The following is a 23,647-nucleotide window of genomic DNA, read 5'->3' on the forward strand; positions in this document are numbered from 1 at the left end:
GTACTAGTGTGGGCCTGTGATAGGTTTCATGCATACTTGTACGGTATTGAATTCGAACTCGTTACAGATCACAAGCTGCTGGAAGTGATCTATTCGACAAGGTCTAAGCCATGTGCCAGAATAGAACGTTGGGTGCTGAGACTCCAACAGTACAGGTACAAAGTAGTCCATATTGCTGGGAAAGCAAACATCGCGGACCCGCTGTCGAGACTGTTGAAGGATGAACAGCTGGAAACAACATCCACGCTAGAGATGGAAGCAGAGAGCTTTGTGCGCTTCGTAGCAATTCAGTCAACGCCAGGAGCCGTGACAACGAAGGAAGTTGAAAGGGAATCAGAATATGATCCTGAACTCAAATATATCAGAGAGCCTATTCACAGTGGGCAATGGGATCAATGCCCTTACAAAGCATATGTTCCCATAAAAGACGAATTTTGTGTAATTGATCAGTGTGTGCTGAGAGGTAGCAGATTGGTTATCCCGCAGGCACTACAACCAAGGATCGTGTCAGCGGCTCATGAAGGACATTTAGGCATCGTCGGTACTAAACAGAATTTGTGGAACAATCTGTGGTGGCCAGGTTGTGAGAAAGATGCCGAAAAATTTGTCGAGACCTGTCACGGATGCCAAATCACAACTAAAAACAACTCACCAGAACCAATTAGAAGTACAAAGTTGCCAACAGGACCATGGGTTGATATAACTGTGGACTTTCTTGGACCACTTCCAACAGGTGAATCAATTATGGTAGTGGTAGACTACTATAGAAGGTATTCGAGTATGCAGTGATGAAGTAAACTACAGCAGAAAAGACTGTAAAGGCATTAGCAGAGATCTTCGCCAGACACGGGTTGCCTGTTACATTGTACTCTGACAATAGGCCACAGTTTGTTTCCGAGACTACATTTCTGAGGTGTTTCCAGAGGCAGCACGCTGCAATGCAGGTGGTGAGCAGATAAGGCACCTGGGTGACAACACCTTGGCTGATTTAACAGGCTCTGATGCTTTTGCGCCAGCAGGTAGACCAAAACGTGAGAGTCCCCAAGCAATATGATGATTTTGTATTATAGGTCATAGTTTTGCTTAGTAATTATACAGATGAATATGACATTTGGTTAGAGGCAAAGGAAACCTATAGGTTATTATTTGTATTAAGGGAAAAAATAATTTGTTTGTATTTGTACAAGTTTAGTTAGTACTAGACTACGTGGGACCCGTTGGGTCCCAACTTCACATGGGAGGGCTTGTCGCCCAACGCAATATTCCACCTCTCCACCAATTCTAATATGGCTGGCCAGGGAGGGGGGGGGGGCTTTCTGGAGCGCTAGCATGGTGTTGTGGGCGAAGGGACTGGTTTCCAGAGGGCTAGTATGGACTGTGGGCCGAATGGATTCTTGGGCTGGCAGCTCAGTCTCTGAGACCACTCACACACACACACTCACACTCATTCACTCACTCACACACACACACAAACACATACACACACACACACACACACACACACACACACACACACTCTCACACACACAGACACACACACACACACACACACACACACACTCACAAACATATACACACTCACATTCACTGACTCACACACCATATATATGGCAGTAAACTTTCTTGAATACTCACACGGCTGAACACGGCCTCTCCACTTTGGGGCTTCCGCAGTCAGCGGCACTTCCGCAATCAGCGTGACCTCTGCACTTACCGGAAATTACGCAATCAGCGCGACCTCTGCACTCACCGGAAATTACACAATCAGCGCAACCTGTCTACTAAGCAGAAGTCAAGAACCAAACACAGTCAGACCTAATCAAGCATTTATTCCTTCCAAACACAGTCGGACCTAATAAAGCATTGCAGTCTCAAGCACAGGCAGAGCAGCAGGCCAAACAACTCCTGGCATTGTCATTAAGGGCTAACAAATCATTTATTGCAAGTACATTGCATACTCACAGTTCAGTTGATTCACAGCTTAGAATGACAGTCGTGGTCTCTCCCTCACGTCCAGGCATCCGGAGTTTTATAGTCCTGCACCCCCCTCTCCCCCCCCCCCCCACCCCCCCCCCCCCCCCCCCTTCGCCGTGATTGACAGGCGAGAGGATCTCAAGGTTTTTTAAACACTTATAACTTTTTTATTTTTCATCGATGGGAAAAATCCTCAGGGCCTGCTCAGCGGAGGAGGACTGTGAGTAAAATGGCCAAAAATCATTGTGATATATGGTGGCATTTTTTCTAAAAATCGATATAGAGCGTAGACAGGAAGTGGTCAAGATGAGACTTTTAATTATATAGATTTCATCGGCTACGCTGTATTTGGCTAATAAAGCCAACATAATAATTCTTAAGGATAAATAATTGTTTAATTGAGCAGTTGTGTCAATAGCACACTGTTTATTATGATACTGGTTATTATAATACTGTTTATTATGATCAAGGAGTTTATTAAGGTTACAAGAATGTAAAAAGTTGCATTGTTACATTTAAAATAAAAGGATGAAAGGGTTTGGGGGGAAAAGATAGTTGTAATGCATGTTTCGTGAGTTATTAGAACATTAATTTAAAGTTTAATTCTGGTAAAGGAGGGATGTCATGACGATGAGTCTTGATAATGATATGCAAATATCTTGACCTTTGTATCAGCTGACTTGGAGGTCAGATCGCATGTGCGCTGTGTAAGCCACAGCAGGAGGCCATGGCCGGGGAGATAATAAACGCAGAGACCAAGGAATGTAACCTGTAAATATTGTGTCAGTATCATTATTATTCCACATCTGAGGCGAAGATGTGACAACCCTCACTCTCCTTAAAGCCAGAGGGCCAATGTTTCACAATACTGCGGTGCCCAATGTGTTCCATTTGCATTGTAACACTAAAGAGTGTGGAGGGACACATGAGAAATAAGCAGGGAAGGAGCAAAGTAAGATGGAAGAAACCAACAGAGAGAAATGAAAGGAAACCTAAAATACTAAGAGGCAAATATAAATACACTTGTATTATCATTGCCTCGGTACAAACTAAAAATAACATAAAATCACAGGTATATAGAAAATAAATTAACATTTAGATTTTTCACAAATTTCTACCTGGATCCCGAGGATGAAACCATACCTCACAGCCTGCAAATACCTCAGTTAATTAGCCATGAAACAAATTCCTCCATAAATGTGACCGCCAAACATAGTAGTTTATTATAGGAACTGCAAAGGTCAAAGAAAGATGTGCCGTAAATTATTTCTTTTTTTGCTCTATCAATGTATAGAAAACTCTGTTTGATTTCGATTATGCTGTAGTTTCTTTTTTTAAATGTATCGATAATATTTATTATTATTTTGTGGGCTCAGTGTCGTGTATCCTTCCCTCGGAATCTGTGATAACTGCTACCTGCTGTGTATAATAGCATTCTAATCCTGCTACCAGGGGGATAATTCTCCCATTGATCAGACGTGGAGACTAAATGATTGGGATTGATTTTATACATACAATATCATGTAACTGCAACACATACAATGTTTTGTTGGTGAAACACATTAATATCATCATAAGATTCCACTGGTGTCTCAATGAATTTTGTGATTCCCGTGATTTACAGTGAATCTTAAACTTGCCACGTCATAGATCTTCATTTTGTCGAAAACAGATCAATAGACTTTCATCAAATAAAGTGAGAGAAAATGGCCAGTGGGCCTCACACCTTATCTAGCCTGGCCACAGATGCTTGAAGAACGTGCGCGTGTGTGTCATGGTGTGATCTCTTCCTCTGGGTAATTTAAACCAGGTGTCAAAACCTAGTACCTCGATTAAGTTATCTCACAATATTTGTCAATTTCTTTGTATAATGTTCTTTGAGGGTGGGAGGCATAGAGTATAAAATTGATAATTCTATTGAGCAGTCAATATTCTACTGAAAATCAATTTATTTTCCTCTTCTGGATGTATATCTCTTTCCTTAACAGTAATCTTTACATCTATATTCCCTCTGTCCTGTACCTGTACATTGTGGACAGCTTAATTGCAATCATGTACAGTCTTTTTACTGACCGGATATTACGCAACAGGAAGGCGTTTCAATGTACCTCGGTACACGTCACAATTACAAACTAGGGTAGAATGTTGCCACAATCACCTGGTTTCCAAAGCTATCTGACTGTAGCTGCATCAGTTGTGTCAGCTGGAATAGGGCTGGGGAGAAACAGAATGCATTAACTGAGGGCTGGAGATGCCATTGTCAACGCCACACTCTTGAGGTGGGAAAAGTCAAAATCGGGTTAAAGGAATAGACAGATTATGTTATTGGCCCTTTCAACAAAGAGTGAGAATATTTATACTCATGCCCTATTGTTGTGTTTAATGGTCATTGAAATTACTAATGGCACCATAATGATCTCATTGAACTAATCTGTATGGCCAATTCCACCCCTTCTTCCCACTCCTTGGGCATTTCCTGGAGCAGTGCGGCTTACATGATTGAATCTTTCTCATTCACGCATCGTTGGTAAGGTCAGCATTTATTGCGTATTCCATCAGAAAGCCAAGGTGAGCAGCTTTCTTCAACGCTGCAGCCCTTCTGGTGATGCTACCCTCGACAGCGATGTCGGGGAGGAGGTTCAGTGATGGTGAAGGGATATATTTCCAAGACAGGATGTTGTGCGTGTGGTATGGAGAGGAGCCTGCTGCTAGTGGTGTTCCCAGGCACCTACCATAGCCAAGCCTGCTTATTCCATCTTCTCATTATCATTTAGTATGTGGAAGCTGAGCATCAGGACTGCTGCTTTGATTTTCTCTCTCATACTAAATGGTAATTTATTGCAGATAACGGTACTGCAATGAAAAGATTTTGCATCTCTTAGTGATCTCATGGCATCTGGTTATGATGAGTAAGATTGAACTGTTTGGATCGGGAACAATGTGCACACACGGACTGGCTCATACAGAGCTTCAACGTGCTACCCTGAAACATGAGCAAAGGGGAAAAAAAGACTACAATGCACTTGAGTTACTCAGCGTGTCAGGCAGGATCCCTGGAGAACATGGTTAGGTGGATTTTTGAGTTGGAGCCCTTTTTCGGACTCCACTGCTCTTATTGTTCCGTAGATGGGTCCTGACCCAAAACATCACTGATCCTTGTTCTCCAACGATGATGCCTGACCCACTGAGTTTCTCCAGCACTTTGTGACATTTTTTTGTAAACCAGCATCTGCAGTACCTTGTCTACATGAGCTATTGGGATGGCTTGAATCTATGACTTCTTCATTCCATTCTATGCTGTTCTTCTCCCATGAAAATGCTCATTGGTATGTGTTATCTCATTCCTCCTCCTCTTCTCTCATTATCTGATACTCTTATGTCTCCTTTTCACCTTTAGCCTTTGTCATTTACTTTACCCATCTGCCAATCAAACCCCCCTCTCTTGTATCCACCCTTCGCCTGCCAGATCTTGTCCCGCCCCACCTCTCTTTTCAGGCTTTCTCATTCTTACTCCTATCAGTCTGAAGAAGGACCCTGACCCGAAATGCCATATTTCCATTCCATCCAATGCTGTCTGACCTGCTGAGTTTCTCCAGCACTTCATGTTTCCTTCTACCTTCATGATAAAATACAGCTTGCTTAGAAGAACAGAGGCATCTTGGAGTGCATGTCCAAAATGTGGACAAAATATGAAGAAAGTGTGGCAGGTGGATAAGGTGGAAGTGAAACCATACTTTTTTACATAGTTATTCATTCATTTGTTCTATTTCTCCCTACATCACCATCTATATCTCTCGTTTCCCTTTCACCTGACTCTCAGTCTGAAGAAGGGTCTCAACCCAAAACGTCACCTATTCCTTTTCTCCAGAGATGCTGGCTGACCTGCTGAGTTACTCCAGCTTTTTGCGTCTATCTTCGGTTTAAACCGGCATCTATAGTTCCTACCTACACATACTTGCCTATACCGGTGGAGCCAGTGACAATGAGGATAAAGATGTCTTGCATGAAACAGTTGAGTAAATGTACCGGTTGCAATACAAACAAAGGATATAATAGCGACAAAGTATAAGGGAGACAGAAGAGAATGTTGCCAGGACAGAGGGATTACAATTAAAGGAAGAGATTGGAGGTGTTTTCTTTGAAATAAAGGGAATGGAGGAGTGATTTAAATGTGGTGTGTTATAATTGAGGCGTGTAAAATGATGAGAGGTCTATGCAGGATAAACAGAAGAGTTATTTCTTTTTGCAAAGGCCAGGGGCATGGTTTAAGTAAAATGGTTGGATTAGAAGGGAGTGGGTGTCTGGAACGCTCTGCTTGAAAGGGCAACTGAGGCAGAAAGCCCAGTGACTTTAAACCATGCCTGAATGTGGACTGGAGGAGCTGTGACCTACACGGCTATGGACCAGACTCAGGAAGTGGGATTAATTGGTCTATTTTAAGCCATGGACATGATAGGCCATGGCTTGTGTCCAAATAAGTTTCAATGTCTCTGTAATTAGATAGACTGTTATTTGGCTGAAGGGACGTAGAATGGTTGTGGTCGGATTTCGATTCGTTTGAAGCTTAGTGCAGTTCCACAGGATTACATATCAGGATCGTTCATCGTTGTTTGTGTTAAGGAACTGGATGTAAGGAGGGCAAATGTAAGGGGGAAGTATGCAGTTAATGGCTCGACCCTGAACACCATTGATGTATAGAAGAACTTTGTGGTCCAAGTTCATACTTCTCTGAAAGTAGCAACACAAATAGAGTGGTAAAGTAGGCATATAGTATCCTTGCCTTCATCAGTCCAGGCATTGAGTATAAGGGTCAGGAAGTCATGTTGTGGCTTTATGAAACTTTGGTTAGGCCGTATTATGTGGAGTTATGATGCCTCATTACAGCATGTAAAGAGGTTTACCAGAATGCTATCTGGATTAGAGGGGTATTGCGATAATGATAGGTTGGATAGACTTGGATTGTTTTGTCTGAGCATCAGAGGCTGTGGGGAGACCTGATGGAAGCATATAAAATCATGAGAGACATAGATAGGGCGGACAGTCAGAGCTGTATTCCCAGGGTGCAAATATCAAAGAATGGAAGGCACAGCTCTTAGGTAGCAGGGGAAAGGGAACACGCTAGAGGTAGGAAACATGTTCCCGATGTTGGGGTAGTCCAGAATCAGGGGCCACAGTTTAAGAATAAGGGGTAGATTAGAACGGAGATGAGGAAAAACTTTTTTATCCAGAGGATTGTGAATGTGAAATTCTCTGCCTCAGAAGGCAATGGAGGCCAATTCTCTGGATGCTTTCAAGAGAGAGTTAGATAGAGCTCTTAAAGATAGTGGAGTCAAGGGATATGGGGGGAAGGTAGGTAGTGTAGGTAGTGGATGATCACAGTGAATGGCGGTGCTGGCTCGAAGGGATGAATGGCCTACTCCTGCACTTATTGTCTATTATGGAGATGTGTAGGGCAAGTTTTTTTTACACAGAGAGTGGTGGGTGCTTGGAACTCACTGCCAGGTGGTGGAAGTGGATACAATAGTTGGATTTAAGTGACAAAGTATTGTGGAGTATAGTGAGTATTGAAGATGTTCCTAGATTACGGACTCTTCTTGTCTCATCTCAGAGAATTGGGCTTACATGTGGTAAATTGCATTTACCTTAGAATTAAGTCTTTCTTTGCATGTGAACAGAGGGTATCCCGGGGAGCCGCAAGCGGGGTGGGGAGTATCCCGGAGAGCCGCAGCCCATAGCCTGGGGAACCGCCTGGAAGACCCGGCTCGCCCGCCTCGGATCGAGGACCTATGGGAACCCACCTGGAGGGCCGGTTAGCAGACTGGCTGCGGAAGGGAGTGCATGGCCTCGGCGGTTGGAGGTCCTGCAGCTGCCTGGGGCTCAGCTGGTCCGAGCGTCGCTCAAAGAGGCCGAGCATGTGGGCTGGACACAGCCTGCAGTGGCGGAGAATACCAACGGCCACACTTGGCCAGGCCGACCCTGCAACGTGACCAGGACAACGGATCCTTCATGGTCAGATCAAGAATCCTGCACTTACAACTGGGACTTGAAAATGATGCCAAACTGGCGATGCCCTATACTGTAATAGTGTACTACATTTAAACTGTATCTGAAATGCTTATCTAATATCTAAGTGCTTATGTGTAGTGATACATGTACTGAACTGTATACAAAAATGGATTTCACTGTACCTCGGTACATGTGACAAATAAAGTACCATATCATAATGAACCATCAGCATTGGGCCACAAAAAGATCCTAAACAGGCTTTGAAAGATCTGAGTGTTCTAGTGCACATATTAGTGTAGTGTAGTGGAAGCTGACTGTCTGCACTATATTCAGCAAGAGGTGGACCTGGCTAGGTCAGACAGTGAGTCCCTGGTGACATTTATTGGGGCCACAATGGACTCCTAGACTTCCTTCAACCTCCTGAATGGATCAGAGACAGCCCTTCCTGCATTTTGCTTCCCCAGAGTGGTCTGGTTTTCACCTTACCTAGAAATCTCTGGAGTGGGGGTTATGTTGCACTGTTCGTGGATTGAAGAGAATTTATTTCTCTGTTCATTCTGATCCCATCAGCCACCACAGAGAGAGGTCTTCATCCCACAGGCAGGGGTTTTTCTATTGTTTCCTCCTCAGAAAAAACACTTGCCTCACACGTACCTCCCCAATAGATACAGAAAACCCAATGCAGATGTCTGCTATTTGCTGAGTTAGCCGCTTCCTTTTCCTTTGCACTGTGCTGCTGCAGAGGTTCTAGTGCATAGAACCGTGCCAACAGGGAATGCATTCCCTGTCGCTGACAAGCTTTCAGCTGTCCCAAACAAGACCCTGTCTCTGTAGCTGGACGGGAATTAAATTGATTCTCTGCTGCCCTCAAGCTCACAAGCCTTGATTCTGGTTCACCCAGCACCATACACATTCCAACTGGAATTCGCAAAGGTTCAGTCAATGACCCTGACACATCAATTAGGGTCATGGTAGGATTGTGCAGTGATCCAGAGAGATCAGGGAACTACAAGGAAGATTGTGAATGCAAAATAGGTGCCATGGATATTGTCCAATCTTTGTGGTTTCCTGTGCCCTTCCTACACCAGCAGTGCAGCAAATAACCGCCCCAGAAATGTTTCCAATTGTGCCACATGAATGTTTTAATTAGATGTGTGACAAAACCATGGCTGGTGACACTTCTGAGAATGTACTAGCAAATGCACGAGACACATCTCTGGAGATCCCTTCAACAGTTTTAATTATAATACCACAGTGGCTTTTAATAAGATTTGCTCCCTCACGAACAGTTTGCTCCTTTTAATTGATCACATTAATTGTTTCACTTATTAAACTGAGGGATGTTAGTGGTTGCAAATGAAACTGGTTCTCGAGTTTGGTGGCTGGGGTTAATGGAACACAAGATAAAAGTGTAGAGTAAATACAGTCCCTCACATTCACCTAACTCTAGCCAGCCGTTGGCACTGTGATTTCAAGAGCTGTTCCTCCTTGAACTGCAATCCCACGCTCGGCATCCTGGGAGTTCTGATCAAGCGGGCTAAACAAGGGAATAGTTTACAACGTATGAAGAAATGAGTCAAGGTCCCAAAACTCCATTGGAACCCAGCTCACTAATAGACAGCAGAGATGTTGATTAAAGTAGCCTGCTGCTGGCTGGGAGTGCAGAGGTGAAACTAAAAGTCTATTGCATTAACCTACTCATGCCCACCCAGCTTTACATAGGTTGGACATTGAAAACAGCTCCTAAAATATAAGCATCACATTACAGCAAAGCAGAACTTCCTCTCACGAGCATCAGGACTTTGAGGAATCTTTGAAGGTCATGTACTTGTAGACGGTCTCGCGGAAACGGCGGTCTCTGCTCAGTTTCCTGGCTGTCTCCTTCAGCTCCTCCATTTCCTCTTCACCTTCACCTTGGGGGACAGCCAGAGAGTGGGAATTGTTCGCTGAAACAAAGCGGAAGGGTTAAGAACGTGGACATCATTGACAAATGATGCCTCAACTTTTATACTCAATATCTTTCACAATGAAGGCAAGTGTGCCAAATGCCCTTTTCCCCATAATGTCTGAAAGTCCCCTGATCTTTCATATCCTGTAGGAGGAATATACCACTGGCATCTTGATTGCACTTAGACCAAAGATGAAAGTTACAACAACAAAAAAAAGGCGTTACCTCATCCAGCCATCGCACTCTGCTCAGCATCCTCGCCGAAGCCTCTTGAGCCAAAGCCTCACATTTACACTCAAAACACAGCCCCTCACAAAAGGGCTTCTCCCAACAGACTTCTCCACTGTGCCTCTCAGTGACCCAAACGACCAGAAACGTCATCTATTCTCCAGAGATGTTGTCTGACCTACTGAGTTACTCCAGCTCCTTGTGCCTATCTTCGGTTGAAACCAGCGTCTGCAGTTCCTTCCTACACTACTCAGCATTACATCCCTGTTTTTATATTCTAGCCCTCTCGAAATGAATGCTAAAATTGCATTTGCTTTCCTTACTACCAATTCAACTTTCAAATTAAACTTTTGTGAATCCTGCACAAGCACTCCCAAGTCATAGAAACATAGAAACAGAAAATAGGTGCAGGAGGAGGCCATTCGGCCCTTCAAAACCAGGCACCGTTCATCACCTGGCCAATACCATACATACGGTGAAGCATGGTGGTGGCAGCATCATTCTGGAGGGATGTTTTTCAGCGGCAGAAACTGGGAGACAACCCTGGGACAACCCTCTCTCTCTCTCTTACTTTGAGCTGACCAGCTCTCTTCTCTCTAGGGGTGAGTGGCCTTCCACCTCAGCAGGGACTCAGCTCGAGCCCACGAGGCAACAGCCTCGCAGCAGCAACAATAACTTTAAGTTAGAAGACCAACGTGCATGTCTAATGAACCTTTTGTGCCTGAATAAAGTAACTGATTTGTTCACCACGTTTGGTGCCTCTACGCTCTCCCCATTTAGAAAATAGTCTAGGCCTTTATTCCTACTACCAAAATGCATTACTGCCCACTTTGCTATACTGCGTTCTATTTGCCACTTCTCTGCCCAATCTCCCAACCTGTCCAAGTCCTTCTGCAGAGTCCTTGCTTGTGCACTACCTGCCCTTCCACCTATCTTCGTATCATCTTCAAATTTGGCCACAAAGCCTTCAATTCCCTCATCCAAATCATTGATGGACATCGTGACGAGTTGCAGCCCCAACACCGACCCCTGCGGACCACAATTAGTCACTGGCAGCCAACCATTGCCACTGCCAGTCTAGTCAATCTTCTATCCATCTAGTAGAACATACCTCCACATCTACAGTGGATTCAGAAAGTATTCAGACCCCTTCACCTTTTCCACATTTTGTTACGTTACCAGCCTTATTTTAAAATGGATTAAATTCTTCTTTTTTTTATCATCAATTTACACACAATACCCCAGAATGAAGAAGCGAAAACAGGTGTTTAGACATTTTTGCAAAGTAATTAAAAAGAAATAACTGAAATATCACATTTACATAAGTATTCAGACCCTTTGCTATGACACTCAAAATTGAGCTTAGGTTCATCCTGTTTCCATTGATTATCCTTGAGATGTTTCTACAACTTGATTTGAGTCCACAAGTGGTAAATTAAATTGATTAGACATGATTTGGAAAGGCACACATCTATCTATATAAGATCCCACAGATGACAGTGCATGTCAGGGCAAAAACCAAGCCATGAAGACGAAGGAATTGTCCGTAGACCTCCGAGACAGGATTGTGTCGAGACACAGTTCTGGGGAAGGGTATAAAACAATTTCTGCAGCATTTCAGGTCCCGAAGAGCGCAGTGGCCTCCGTGATACTTAAATGGAAGAACTTTGGAACCACCAGGACTCTTCATAGAGTTGGCCGCTCGGCCAAACTGAGCAATCGGGGAGAAGGGTCTTGGTCAGGGAGGTGACCAAGAACCCGATGGTCACTCTGACAGAGCTCCAGAGTTCCTCTGTGGAGATGGGAGAAACATCCAGAAGGACAACTATATCTGCAGCACTCCACCGATTTGGCCTTTATGATAGAGTGGCACATGACAGCCCGCTTGGAGTTTACCAAAAGGCATGAGAAACAAGATTCTCTGGTTTGATGAAACCAAGATTGAACTCTTTGGCCTGAATGCCAAGTGTCATGTCTGGAGGAAACCAGGCATTGCTCTTCACCTGGCCAATACCATACCTACGGTGAAGCATGGTGGTGGCAGCATCATTCTGGGGGGATGTTTTTCAGTGGCAGGAACTGGGAGACTAGTCAGGATCGAGGGAAAGATGAACGGAGCAAAGTACAGAGAGCTCCTTGATGAAAACCTACTCCAGAGCGTTCTGGACACAGACTGGAGCGGAGACGTGAGTCAGTCACTCTGCAAGATCACGAGGGAGAGGCCACGACTCTCATTCTAAGCTATGAAGCAACTGAACTGTGAGTCTGCAATGTACTTGCAATAAATGATTTGTTAGCCCTTAATAACAATGTCATGAATTGTTTGGCCTGCTGCCCTGCCTGTGCTTGAAACTACAAAGATTTTATTAGGTCTGACTGTGTTTGGATGGAATAAATGCTTTATTAGGTCCGACTGTGCTTGGTTCAAAAGGCCCGCTCATTTCGTGACTGCCGCTTAATGGACAGGTCGCGCTGATTGCGTAATTTCCGGTGAGTGCAGAGGTCGCGCTGATTGCATAATTTCCGGTAAGTGCAGAGATCATGCTGATTGCGGAAGTCCTGCTGACTGCGGAAGCCCCGAAATGGAGAGGCTGCGCTCAGCCTTATGAGTATTCAAGAAAGTTTACTCCCATATAGTGTGAGTGTATGTGTGTGTATGTGTTTGTGTGTGTGTGTGTGTGTGGGTGTGAGTGTGTGTGTGTGTGTGCGTGTGTGTGTGTGTGTGTGTGTGTGTGTGTGTGTGTGTGTGTGTGTGTGTGTGTGTGTGTGTGTGAGTGGCCTCAGTGACTGAGCTGCCAGCCCAAGAATCCATTCGGCCCACAATGTCCATACTAGCTCTCTGGAAACCAGTCACTTCAGCCCACAACACCATGCTAGTGCTCCAGAAAGCCCCCCCCCCCCTCCCCCCACCCCCCACTCCCCAGTGGCCAGCAATATTGCAATTGGTGGAGAGGTGGAATATTGCATTGGGGGACCAGCCCTCCCGTGTGCAGCTGGGACCCAATGGGTCCCACAGTCTAGCTTATTACTAAAACTCTCATCTTGTTTGTGTGTGTGCGATTCATGGCCTGAATTACGCCAAAAGGGCACACGATAGCGCTACCATTTTTTGGACCACCTTACTCACTATTGTCCTGTGGTGTGTTGTATAATTTCGTTCAGATTGATGGTATATTTTACAAGCTATTCACATTTAAAACTTTGAAAAAAACTACTTTTCATTAACTTCTCAGTGTGAAAAATCCTGCTGGTCCTGCCTGCAACAATGTTTCAATCACAGGACTGAGTCTGGCAGAAATGGATTTGTTTTCCTGGCACCAAGTGCAATTGGATTTTTTTAAAAGTTTAAAATGAGGGAGGGTGAATAATGGGAAATAAGCCGCCCCTGCACAGTTGGGGGCTATGGGTGAGTGGTGGAATATTGCGTTGGGGGAATGGGTGTGTGGCGGAATTTTACGTTGGGGGAACGGGTTGCATTGGGGGACCAGGCCTCCTGTGTAATAGGGACCCAATCTAGTCTTCAATAAAACTTGCAATTAATTTGCCATGCATTCAGCAGTTGTTCTATGAGCTTCCTCCTGCCATGTTGTGAGTTTTATCAACTTGCTCAAACTCATAGAAAGCGCCATAAGAAAACTAACCGTTCACACCTTTCGCCAACGGAACTTCGCATTTAGATATATTTTATTCTTATATTTTCTCCTCCAGTGAAATGGATGTATGTTGCCTGTACAGGTGTACAATGGAGAGCATACTAACTGGTTACATCATGGTCTGGTTCGGTAACATCGAACGCTCAGGAATGAAAGGGGCTGCGGAAAGTATTGGACTTGCCTGGTTCATCGCAGGTATTGACCTCCCCACCATCAAAGGAAGCATTACTTCAAGAAGGTACCTAATATTATCACAGACCCTGGCAACACTCTCCCATCACTGTTCCCATCGGGATGAAAATACAGGAGCTTGAGAACCATCACCTCGAAGTTCGAATAGCTCCTTCCCATCAACCACACTGAACAATCCTAACCGTACCGTCAGCAATTATCTACTGTAGACCTTTATGCCCCTGTCCCACTTAGGAAACCTGAATGGAAACCTCTGGAGACTTTGCGCCCCACCCAAGGTTTCCGTGCGGTTCCCTGAGGTTGCAGGTGGTTGCCGGAGGTTGCAGGTAGTGGAAGTAGGTAGGGAGACTGACAAAAACCTCCGGCAACCTCCGGGAACCGCACGGAAAACCTTGGGTGGGGTGCAAAGTCTCCAGAGGTTTCCGTTCAGATTTCCTAAGTGGGTCAGGGGCATTATATTACTCAAGTTGCACTAAATACGTTGACTTGCACTATTATGGTCTGGTTTACCAAGTAAAACTGATTATTTATTGTATATTTCTTGTGTTGTAGCATTTATTGTGTCTTTAAAACTGCAGCTAGTAAGACTTTTACTGTTCCATTTCGGGTGCATGTTACAATTAAACACTCTTGATTCGTGTCAGTTTCAAAAACTACACTTCGAATTTCTGGAAAACTGGATTAACCATACCTCGTATCCTGACATTAACCATCTACAGTCTCACCCGCACGGTGGCACAGCGGAAGAGTTGCTGCCTTACAGCTCCAGAAACCTGGGTTCAATCCTGACTACAGGTGCTGTCTGTACAGAGTTTGTACTTTCTCCCTGTGACCTGCGTGGTTTTTCTCCGGGATCTCCAGTTTCCTCCCAGTTTAGGCGATTCTTTTAGTCGATTACAGGTGATTAGGCTGTCACCAAATGCTCCACATCACGCCTGCCCGACAACCTTTCACCTCCTTGCTAATCAATTATCTGTCCACTTTTGTTGAAATATTCAACAAAAATTTGCTTCCATGCCATCCGAGTAAGTTCTAAAAACTAATAACCCTCAAAGTGAAAAAAATTGCCCTATTATTTTCTTGAATAGGCGAGCCTTCATTTTTTTTTAATACAATGACCCCTACTTCCAGATTCTTTCACCAGAGTAAACATCTCCTCCACACCCATTCTGTTAAAACTCCTCGGAACCAATCAAGTAATCTCTGACATGTTTAATTCCCTTGCCTGTTCCTCCCCTCTTCTCATAATCTGTTCATCTATTCTAGTTGAGTAAAATTTCTCCAAGTTTCCAAGCCATTATCCTCATGTGAAACATTAACAGTCAATAATAATGTTTCTTCGGCTTTCCTAGTTACTCTCTGTACCTGTGCACCAGCCTTTGGTGAATCATGTACTCGGACACCAGATTCATGTGTGTCTCACAGTTGTGAAACCTCTGAACACAAGGTGAGGAGAAAACTAGGATCACTGGCTATTCTCACCAACTGCTTCACATCCCTAGAGTTTCAGGTAAACCCCAGAGTTACCTAGAACAGTACAGCACAGGAAAAGGTCCTTCGGCCCATGCCAAGTCTGATGCCGTTAACGGTTTCCTCTGCCTGCATGTGATCCATTTCCCTCAATCCCTGCATATCTATGTGCCTATTGAAGAGGTTCACGTATTGTATAAACACTCAATTTAATATTTAAACGCTCAGTTTAATATTAGTACAAAAGGGCAAGGTGTGTTAACTGCCAAGTGAAGACTAGCTCTGTCGTCTGCTGCACCCCATTAGCTGACCACCCAGATCGGCGTTGATTTGTCGACCCAGATCAAAGTAGTTCACACGAGAGCTTGAGCTCGACGATCGACGGTTCGAGACCAAAGTGGCTCGGCCACAAGATGGCCCACACTATCTAGATACCTTTTAAACGCCCTATTGTATCTACCTCCATCATCACCTCTTCCAGTCACCCACCACTCTCCATTGAGGCTTTCTCCATTCATGTCCTTCAAACTTTGCCTCGCTCACCTTAAAGCTATACTTCTAGTCTTTGACATTTCCACCCTGTGAAAAAAATTACGACCGCCCACCGTGGGGTTATCGACAAGGCCAATTCCAGAGGAATCAGCATAAAGTCTCAGCTGAAACTCCCAGACAGTACTTAGGATGTCCCACAGTCAAAGGTGCGGTGGTTGGGCTGGAACAACATCTATCCTGAAGAGTATAGATGTTCTCCCCTCTGGACTGCTTGGAATCTAGCCCTCAATCTCAAAATAAAAAAATCACTGATTAAAAAAATCCAGGAGAATCCACAAGTTCCTCGCAGAACTGCCCATCAATTCCCTTCAGTCGTATTTTAGAGACTTTTGGATCAGCACATAGATATGCAGGGAATGGAGGGATATGTAATATGTGCAGGCAGATAAAAGTTGGTCTTGACATGTTCGACACTGATATTGTGGGCTGAAGGGCCTGTTCCTGTGCAGTACTGTTCTATGTTCTAATTTCCTGTCACCACGCTTGGTATTCCTGCGTGAGTGTGGATATCACTGATCTGCTTTCCCAACCGCACTCCGATGTTGTACTGGTGTGGAGGCACACATTCCCCAGCTCCCCACAATGGCCTCTCTACTGGTTGTCAGGGCAAAACCATAACTCTGGCTGCCACCAACTAGACATTACACAACTTACATTTTCCTGAATGTATTGGCTTTGTTTTTCATTAAAACTACTAATTACTTTAAAATGTTAGAGTTTTTACGATAGTTTTAGTCTTTAAATATCTTTCACAGATTTGATCATGACACATGGCGCAGCTAGTAGATTGGTTGTCTCACAGCGCCGCAGACCAGGGTTCAATCCTGACCCTGGATGCTGTCTGTGTGGAGTTTGCATGTTCTCCCTGTGACCGCGTGTGTTTCCTCTGGGTGCTCTGGTTTCCTCCCACATTCCAAAGACACATCAATTTGTAGGTTAATTGACCTCTGTAAATTGCCCCTAGAGTGTAGCCAGTGGATGTGAAAGTGGAATAACATAGAACTAGTATGAATGAATTTAGTTTAGTCTAGCTTAGTTTGGTTTAGTTTAGAGATACAGCACGGAAGCAGGCTCTGCGGCCTACTGAGTTTGCACCGACCAGCGATCCCCGCACAATAACACTATCCTACACACATTAGGGACAATTTTACATTTATACCAAGCCAATTAACCCTCAAACCTGAACTTCTTTGGAGTGTGGGAGGAAAACGAAGATCTCGGAGAAAACCCACGCGGTCATAGGAGAACGTATACTCCATGAAGACAAGCACCCGTAGCCAGGATCGAACCCGGGTCTCTGGCGCTGTAAGGCAATAGCCCTACAACTACGCCATCGCCGTGCCCAATGATCAATGGTTGGCGAGAACTGGGTGGACTGAAGGGCCGGTTTCCATGCTGCATCCTTTAAACATATTGTCAGCCAGCAAGTTGCAGGCCTAGCTTTGCAAACTATTCCCAGGTATTTTTGAGGGTGACATTATTTCGAGCCACTCGCCCCTCCCAATGGTAGCAGTGAACAGCAGAGAGCCTCCCCACTGAAAGTCTCCCTGTTAGGAGGCTGAGGCTGACAAACACAATCTGCAATACATAGGTCAGCAGGTACCCTAGAGGGTAGTGGTGAGCGCTGGGGCAATGCTGGTCACAATCATATCTCAGCATTTGCTACTTTGCAACATAAAACAAACTGTACAGCACAAGAACAGGCCCTTCGGCCCACAATGTCTGTGCCAAACATGTTGCCAAGACCAACTCTTATCTGCCTGTACAAGAATGAATGATACTTTATTGTCACTTGGGTACCTATATCCATATCCCTTTATTCCCTGCATATCCATATGCCAATCCAAAAGTCTCTTAAATTGCACCATTGCATCTGCCTCATCCACCACTCTGGCAATGCATTCCAGGCATACACCATGCACAATGCACTATGCACAAAACCTCCACACATTGCCTTTAAACTTTGCCACTCTCAAATTAAAACTATGCCCTCTGCCATTTGATTTTTTTATCCTAAGAAACATGTTTTGACTGTTTACCCTATATATGCCTCTAATAATGTTATATACTTCTACTAGGTCCTCTCATGACCACCAGAATCCAAGAGAAAACAATCTAAGAATGTCCAACCTCTCCCAGTAACTAATACTTGCTAATCCAGGCATTATTCTTATAAACTACCTCTGCACACTTTCCAATACTTTCTATAATGGGATGACCAAAACTGCATGCAATACTCCAAATGCGGCTTAATGAAAGTCCTATAAAGCTGCATCATGACTTCCTGACTCTTATACTCACTGTCAACTCTACCACTCTGTCTACTTTGTTGGCACTCTCAGGGAGTTAATAATAATAATAATGGATGGGATTTATATAGCGCCTTTCTAATACTCAAGGCGCTTTACATCGCATTATTCATTCACTCCTCAGTCACACTCGGTGGTGGTAAGCTACTTCTGTAGCCACAGCTGCCCTGGGGCAGACTGACGGAAGCGTGGCTGCCAATCTGCGCCTACGGCCCCTCCGACCACCACCAATCACTCACACACATTCACACACAGGCAAAGGTGGGTGAAGTGTCTTGCCCAAGGACACAACGACAGTATGCACTCCAAGCGGGATTCGAACCGGCTACCTTCCGGTTGCCAGCCGAACACTTAGCCCATTGTGCCATCTGTCGTCCACGATTGGACTTGGACCCCAAAGATCAATGCTGTTAAAGGTCAAGCCATTAATTGTATATTTTCCCCTTACGTTTGACCTCACAAAATGCATCACCACATTTGCTCGGATTAAAGTCCATCTGCAATTTCTCTGCCTATTTCTGAAGCTGATCTACATCTCATTGTATACTTTGACAGCCTTCCTCACAGTTTGCGACCCCAGCAATCTTGATGTCATCTGCAAACCTACTACCCAACCCATCAAAATCATTTAAATCTATCAAAAAAAGCAGAGGTCCCAGCACCGATTCCTGCGGGACTCCACTGATCTCAGATCTCCAGCTTGAAAATTGTCCTTCCACCAAAATCTCTGCCTTCTTTCAGTAAGCCAGTTCTCAATACATATGACCAAGTCACTGTTAATCACTTGCATCTTAATTTTCTGGATCATCCTACATAGGGAAACGTTATCAAACGCGTTACTAAAATCCATGTAGATAACATCTACTACCCTACCCTCATCGATCACCTTCTCACCTCCTCAAAAAACACAAGTAAGTTAGTAAGATGTGGCCTGTCGTGTGAAAACCCATGCTGAGTGTCCCTAATGAATCTATTATTTTCCAAATGGGAGTAAATCCTATCCCAACGAATCCTCTCCAATAGCTTCCCTACTGCTGATTAGAGGTACAGAGGCCTATAATTTCCTGGATTCTCTCCACTCCCTTCTTAACTAAAGGTACAACATTGGCTACCCTTTAGTCCTCTGGGACCTTGCCTGTGGCAAGAGAAGATGCAAAAATCTCCATCAAGGCTTCCACAATTTCCTCTCTTGCCTCTCTCGATAACATGGGATAGATCCCATCAGGTATGGGAATTTATCCACCTTAATATCTTTAAAAGCCCCATAACCTTTCATAATCTCAAATTGCCCTTGCATATTAGCATTCCCCCAGTTTTATGGCCCTCCATGTGCTTCTCCTTGGTGAAAACAGTATCTGTTTACTACCTTGCGTAGAACCCTAGACTCCAAGTACAAATTCCCTCCTTTATCCTTGAGCAGTCTTACCTTCTCCCTGGTTACCTTCTTGTTCTTAATGTAGGCATAAAAAGCTTTAATCAGACTCACCAAAGCCATTTTGTGGCCCCTTTTAGCCCTTATGTTCACCCACTTGAGTTATTTCCTCTTGTCATTATATTCCTCAAAGTCCCTGTTAGATTCCATCCTCTTAAACCTTTCAAGAGCTTCCTTTTTCTTTTCGACCCAATTTACAGTCTGCGATTATCCAAGGTTGCCTCTCTTTGCCATCCTCATCCCTCCTTCTTATTGGAACATGCAGTTTCTGAACTTCAACTGGCCTTTAAACAACTCCCACGTATGAGATGTGGACTCATCCAATTAACAACTGCTCCCAGTGTACCCTCCCAAGCTCCTGACCAATAATGTTATAGTTTGGCCTACTTCACCTCAGTACCTTCCGATAAGGTCCAGTCTTCATCCTACTAAAAACAATCCTAAAATCTTAGGAGTTGTGGTCGTTGTTCCCAAATTGTTCTTCCATTGAAATACTGGTCACCTGGCCAGGCTCATTTCCCAACACAAGGTCCAATATATTCCCTTCTTGGGTTGGACATTCATATCTGCACCTCACAAATTCTGCCCCATCTAACCCTTTGACACTGAGCATGTTCCAGTCATTATTGACTCCCATCAGTCACTCCCATCTGAGTGCTTGCACCTTTCTTATATTCGAGCTCTACCCATATTGCCTCAGCGGCCAAACCCACCACTATCTCCGAGAAGTGTGAAAACGCACACCTCCAGATTCAGGGACAGTTTCTTCCCAGCTGTTATCAGGCAACTGAACCATTCTACCACAACCAGAGAGCAGTGCTGCACTATTATCTACTTCATCGGTGACCCTCTGAGTTTCTTTGATCGGACTTCATTGGCTTTACCTTGCACTAAACGTTATTCCCTTATCCTTGCACTAAATATTATTTCCTTATCGTGCACTGTAAATGGCTCGATTGTAATCATAGAAACATAGAAACATAGAAAATAGGTGCAGGAGTAGGCCATTAGGCCCTTCAATATGATCATGGCTGATCATCCAACTCAGTATCCTGTACCTGCCTTCTATCCAGACCACCTGATCCCTTTAGCCACAAGGGCCACATCTAACTCCCTCTTAAATATAGCCAATGAACCGGCCTCAACTACCTTCTGTGGCAGAGAATTCCAGAGATTCACCACTCTCTGTGTGAAAAATGTTTTTCTCATCTCGGTCCTAAAAGATTTCCCCCTTATCCTTAAACTGTGACCCCTTGTTCTGGACTTCCCCAACATCGGGAACAATCTTCCTGCATCTAGCCTGTCCAACCCCTTAAGAATTTTGTACATTTCTATAAGATCCCCCCTCAGTCTTCTAAATTCTAGCGAGTACAAGCCGAGTCTTTCCAGTCTTTCTTCATATGAAAGTCCTGACATCCCAGGAATCAGTCTGGTGAACCTTCTCTGTACTCCCTCTATGGCAAGAATGTCTTTTCTCAAATTAGGAGACCAAAACTGTACGCAATACTCCGGGTGTGGTCTCACCAAGACCCTGTACAAACGCAGTAGAACCTCCCTGCTCCTATACTCAAATCCTTTTGCTATGAATGCTAACATACCATTCGCTTTCTTCACTGCCTGCTGCACCTGCATGCCTACTTCCAATGACTGGTGTACCATGACACCCAGGTCTCGTTGCATCCCCCCTTTTCCTAATCGGCCACCATTCAGATAATAGTCTACTTTCCTGTTTTTGCCACCAAAGTGGATAACCTCACATTTATCCATATTATACTGCATCTGCCATGCATTTGCCCACTCACCCAGCCTATCCAAGTCACCTTGCAGCCTCCTAGCATCCTCCTCACAGCTAACACCGCCCCCCAGCTTCGTGTCATCCGCAAACTTGGAGATGTTGCATTCAATTCCCTCGTCCAAATCATTAATATATATTGTAAATAGCTGGGGTCCCAGCACTGAGCCTTGCGGTACCCCACTAGTCACTGCCTGCCATTGTGAAAAGGACCCGTTTACTCCTACTCTTTGCTTCCTGTCTGCCAGCCAGTTCTCTATCCACATCAATACTGAACCCCCAATACCGTGTGCTTTAAGTTTGTATACTAATCTCTTATGTGGGACCTTGTCGAAAGCCTTCTGAAAGTCCAGATATAACACATCCACTGGTTCTCCCTTATCCACTCTAGTTACATCCTCGAAAAATTCAATAAGATTCGTCAGACATAATTTACCTTTCATAAATCCATGCTGACTTTGCCCAATGATTTCACCACTTTCCAAATGTGCTGCTTTAATAACTGACTCGAGCAGTTTCCCCACTACCGATGTTAGACTAACTGGTCTGTAATTCCCCGTTTTCTCTCTCCCTCCCTTTTTAAAAAGTGGGGTTACATTAGCTACCCTCCAATCCTCAGGAACTATTCCAGAATATAAAGAGTTTTGAAAAATGATCACTAATGCATCCACTATTTCTGGGGCTACTTCCTTAAGTACTCTGGGATGCAGCCTATCTGGCCCTGGGGATTTATCGGCCTTTAATCCATTCAATTTACCTAACACCACTTCCCGGCTAACCTGGATTTCACTCAGTTCCTCCATCTCATTTGACCCCCGGTCCCCTGCTATTTCCGGCAGATTATTTATGTCTTCCTTAGTGAAGACAGAACCAAAGTAGTTATCCAATTGGTCTGCCATGTCCTTGTTCCCCATGATCAATTCACCTGTTTCTGACTGCAAGGGACCTACATTTGTTTTAACTAATCTTTTTCTCTTCACATATCTATAAAAACATTTGCAGTCAGTTTTTATGTTCCCTGCAGTTTTATTTCATAATCTATTTTCCCTTTCCTAATTAAGCCCTTTGTCCTCCTCTGCTGGACTGAATTTCTCCCAGTCCTCTGGTAGGCTGCATTTTCTGGCTAATTTTTATGTTTCATCTTTTGTTTTGATACTATCCCTGATTTCCCTTGTTATCCACAGATGCACTACCTTCCATGATTTATTCTTTTGCCAAACTGGGATAAACAATTGTTGTAGTTCATCCATGCAGTCTTTAAATGCCTTCCATTCCATATCCACCGTCAACCCTTTAAGAATCAATTGCCAGTCTATCTTGGCCAATTCACGTCTCATACCCTCAAAGTTACCTTTCTTTAAGTTCAGGACCCTTGTTTCTGAATTAACAATGTCACTCTCCATCCTAATGAAGAACTCAACCATATTATGGTCACTCTTGCCCAAGGGGCCACGCACAACAAGACTGCTAACTAACTAACTCATGTATTGTCTTTCCACTGACTGGTTAGCTCACAACAAAAGCTTTTCACTGTACCCGTGATAATTCGTGACAACACGTGACAATAAACTAAATAAAATAAAATAAATTGAAACTCGGAATGCCGCCATGACTGCCCCCCGGATTAGTAGCGCAACTCCTCCACCTCTTTTGCCTCCCTCTCCATCATCAGAGTCTGAAACATCAAAACCATGTAACGTTGAGCTGCCAGTTGTGTCCGTCTCGCAACCACATTCCCACAGCGGCCACAACATCCCCATTTGGAACTCGTCGTATTATCCCATGATCTGTGAAGTAGTCTGGAACACTTGAAGTCATGAAAGAATAGAAACACTTGCATCGTCAATTAAAATCATAGTTAATATCTACATTTAACACTGAGGGAATTTGATACATTCATGTTTTCGACAAAGAAGTCATGCTCCCCAACCTGCTGTTCCTGGACTTGGGCTGGGAGGTGGAGAGTAAAACTGCTTCTGCCCACAAAACCTGGTGAACCGCATAGTAAATGCATTTGACGGGGTCTGGAGAGTTGTCGGCAAGAAAGCGTTTACACTTGGGAGTTAGTGCGAGGATGGAGATGGGGGAAAG

General features: G+C 44.3%; 1 protein-coding gene across 1 annotated transcript in view; it reads right to left on the reverse strand.

Moving 5' to 3' along the window:
* Window positions 1–9,203: 9,203 nt before the first annotated feature.
* The window catches only part of plekhd1 (pleckstrin homology and coiled-coil domain containing D1), a 75,536-nt gene continuing 61,092 nt past the window's right edge, over window positions 9,204–23,647 (reverse strand). Inside the window, exon 13 of the mRNA XM_033026643.1 lies at window positions 9,204–9,926. Within this exon, the coding sequence (XP_032882534.1) occupies window positions 9,775–9,926 (152 nt within the window). The 3' untranslated portion in view covers window positions 9,204–9,774. The remainder of the gene's footprint in view (window positions 9,927–23,647) is intronic.

The sequence above is a fragment of the Amblyraja radiata genome, chromosome 9, assembly GCF_010909765.2.
Source record: "Amblyraja radiata isolate CabotCenter1 chromosome 9, sAmbRad1.1.pri, whole genome shotgun sequence".
Classification (NCBI taxonomy): Eukaryota; Metazoa; Chordata; class Chondrichthyes; order Rajiformes; family Rajidae; genus Amblyraja; species Amblyraja radiata.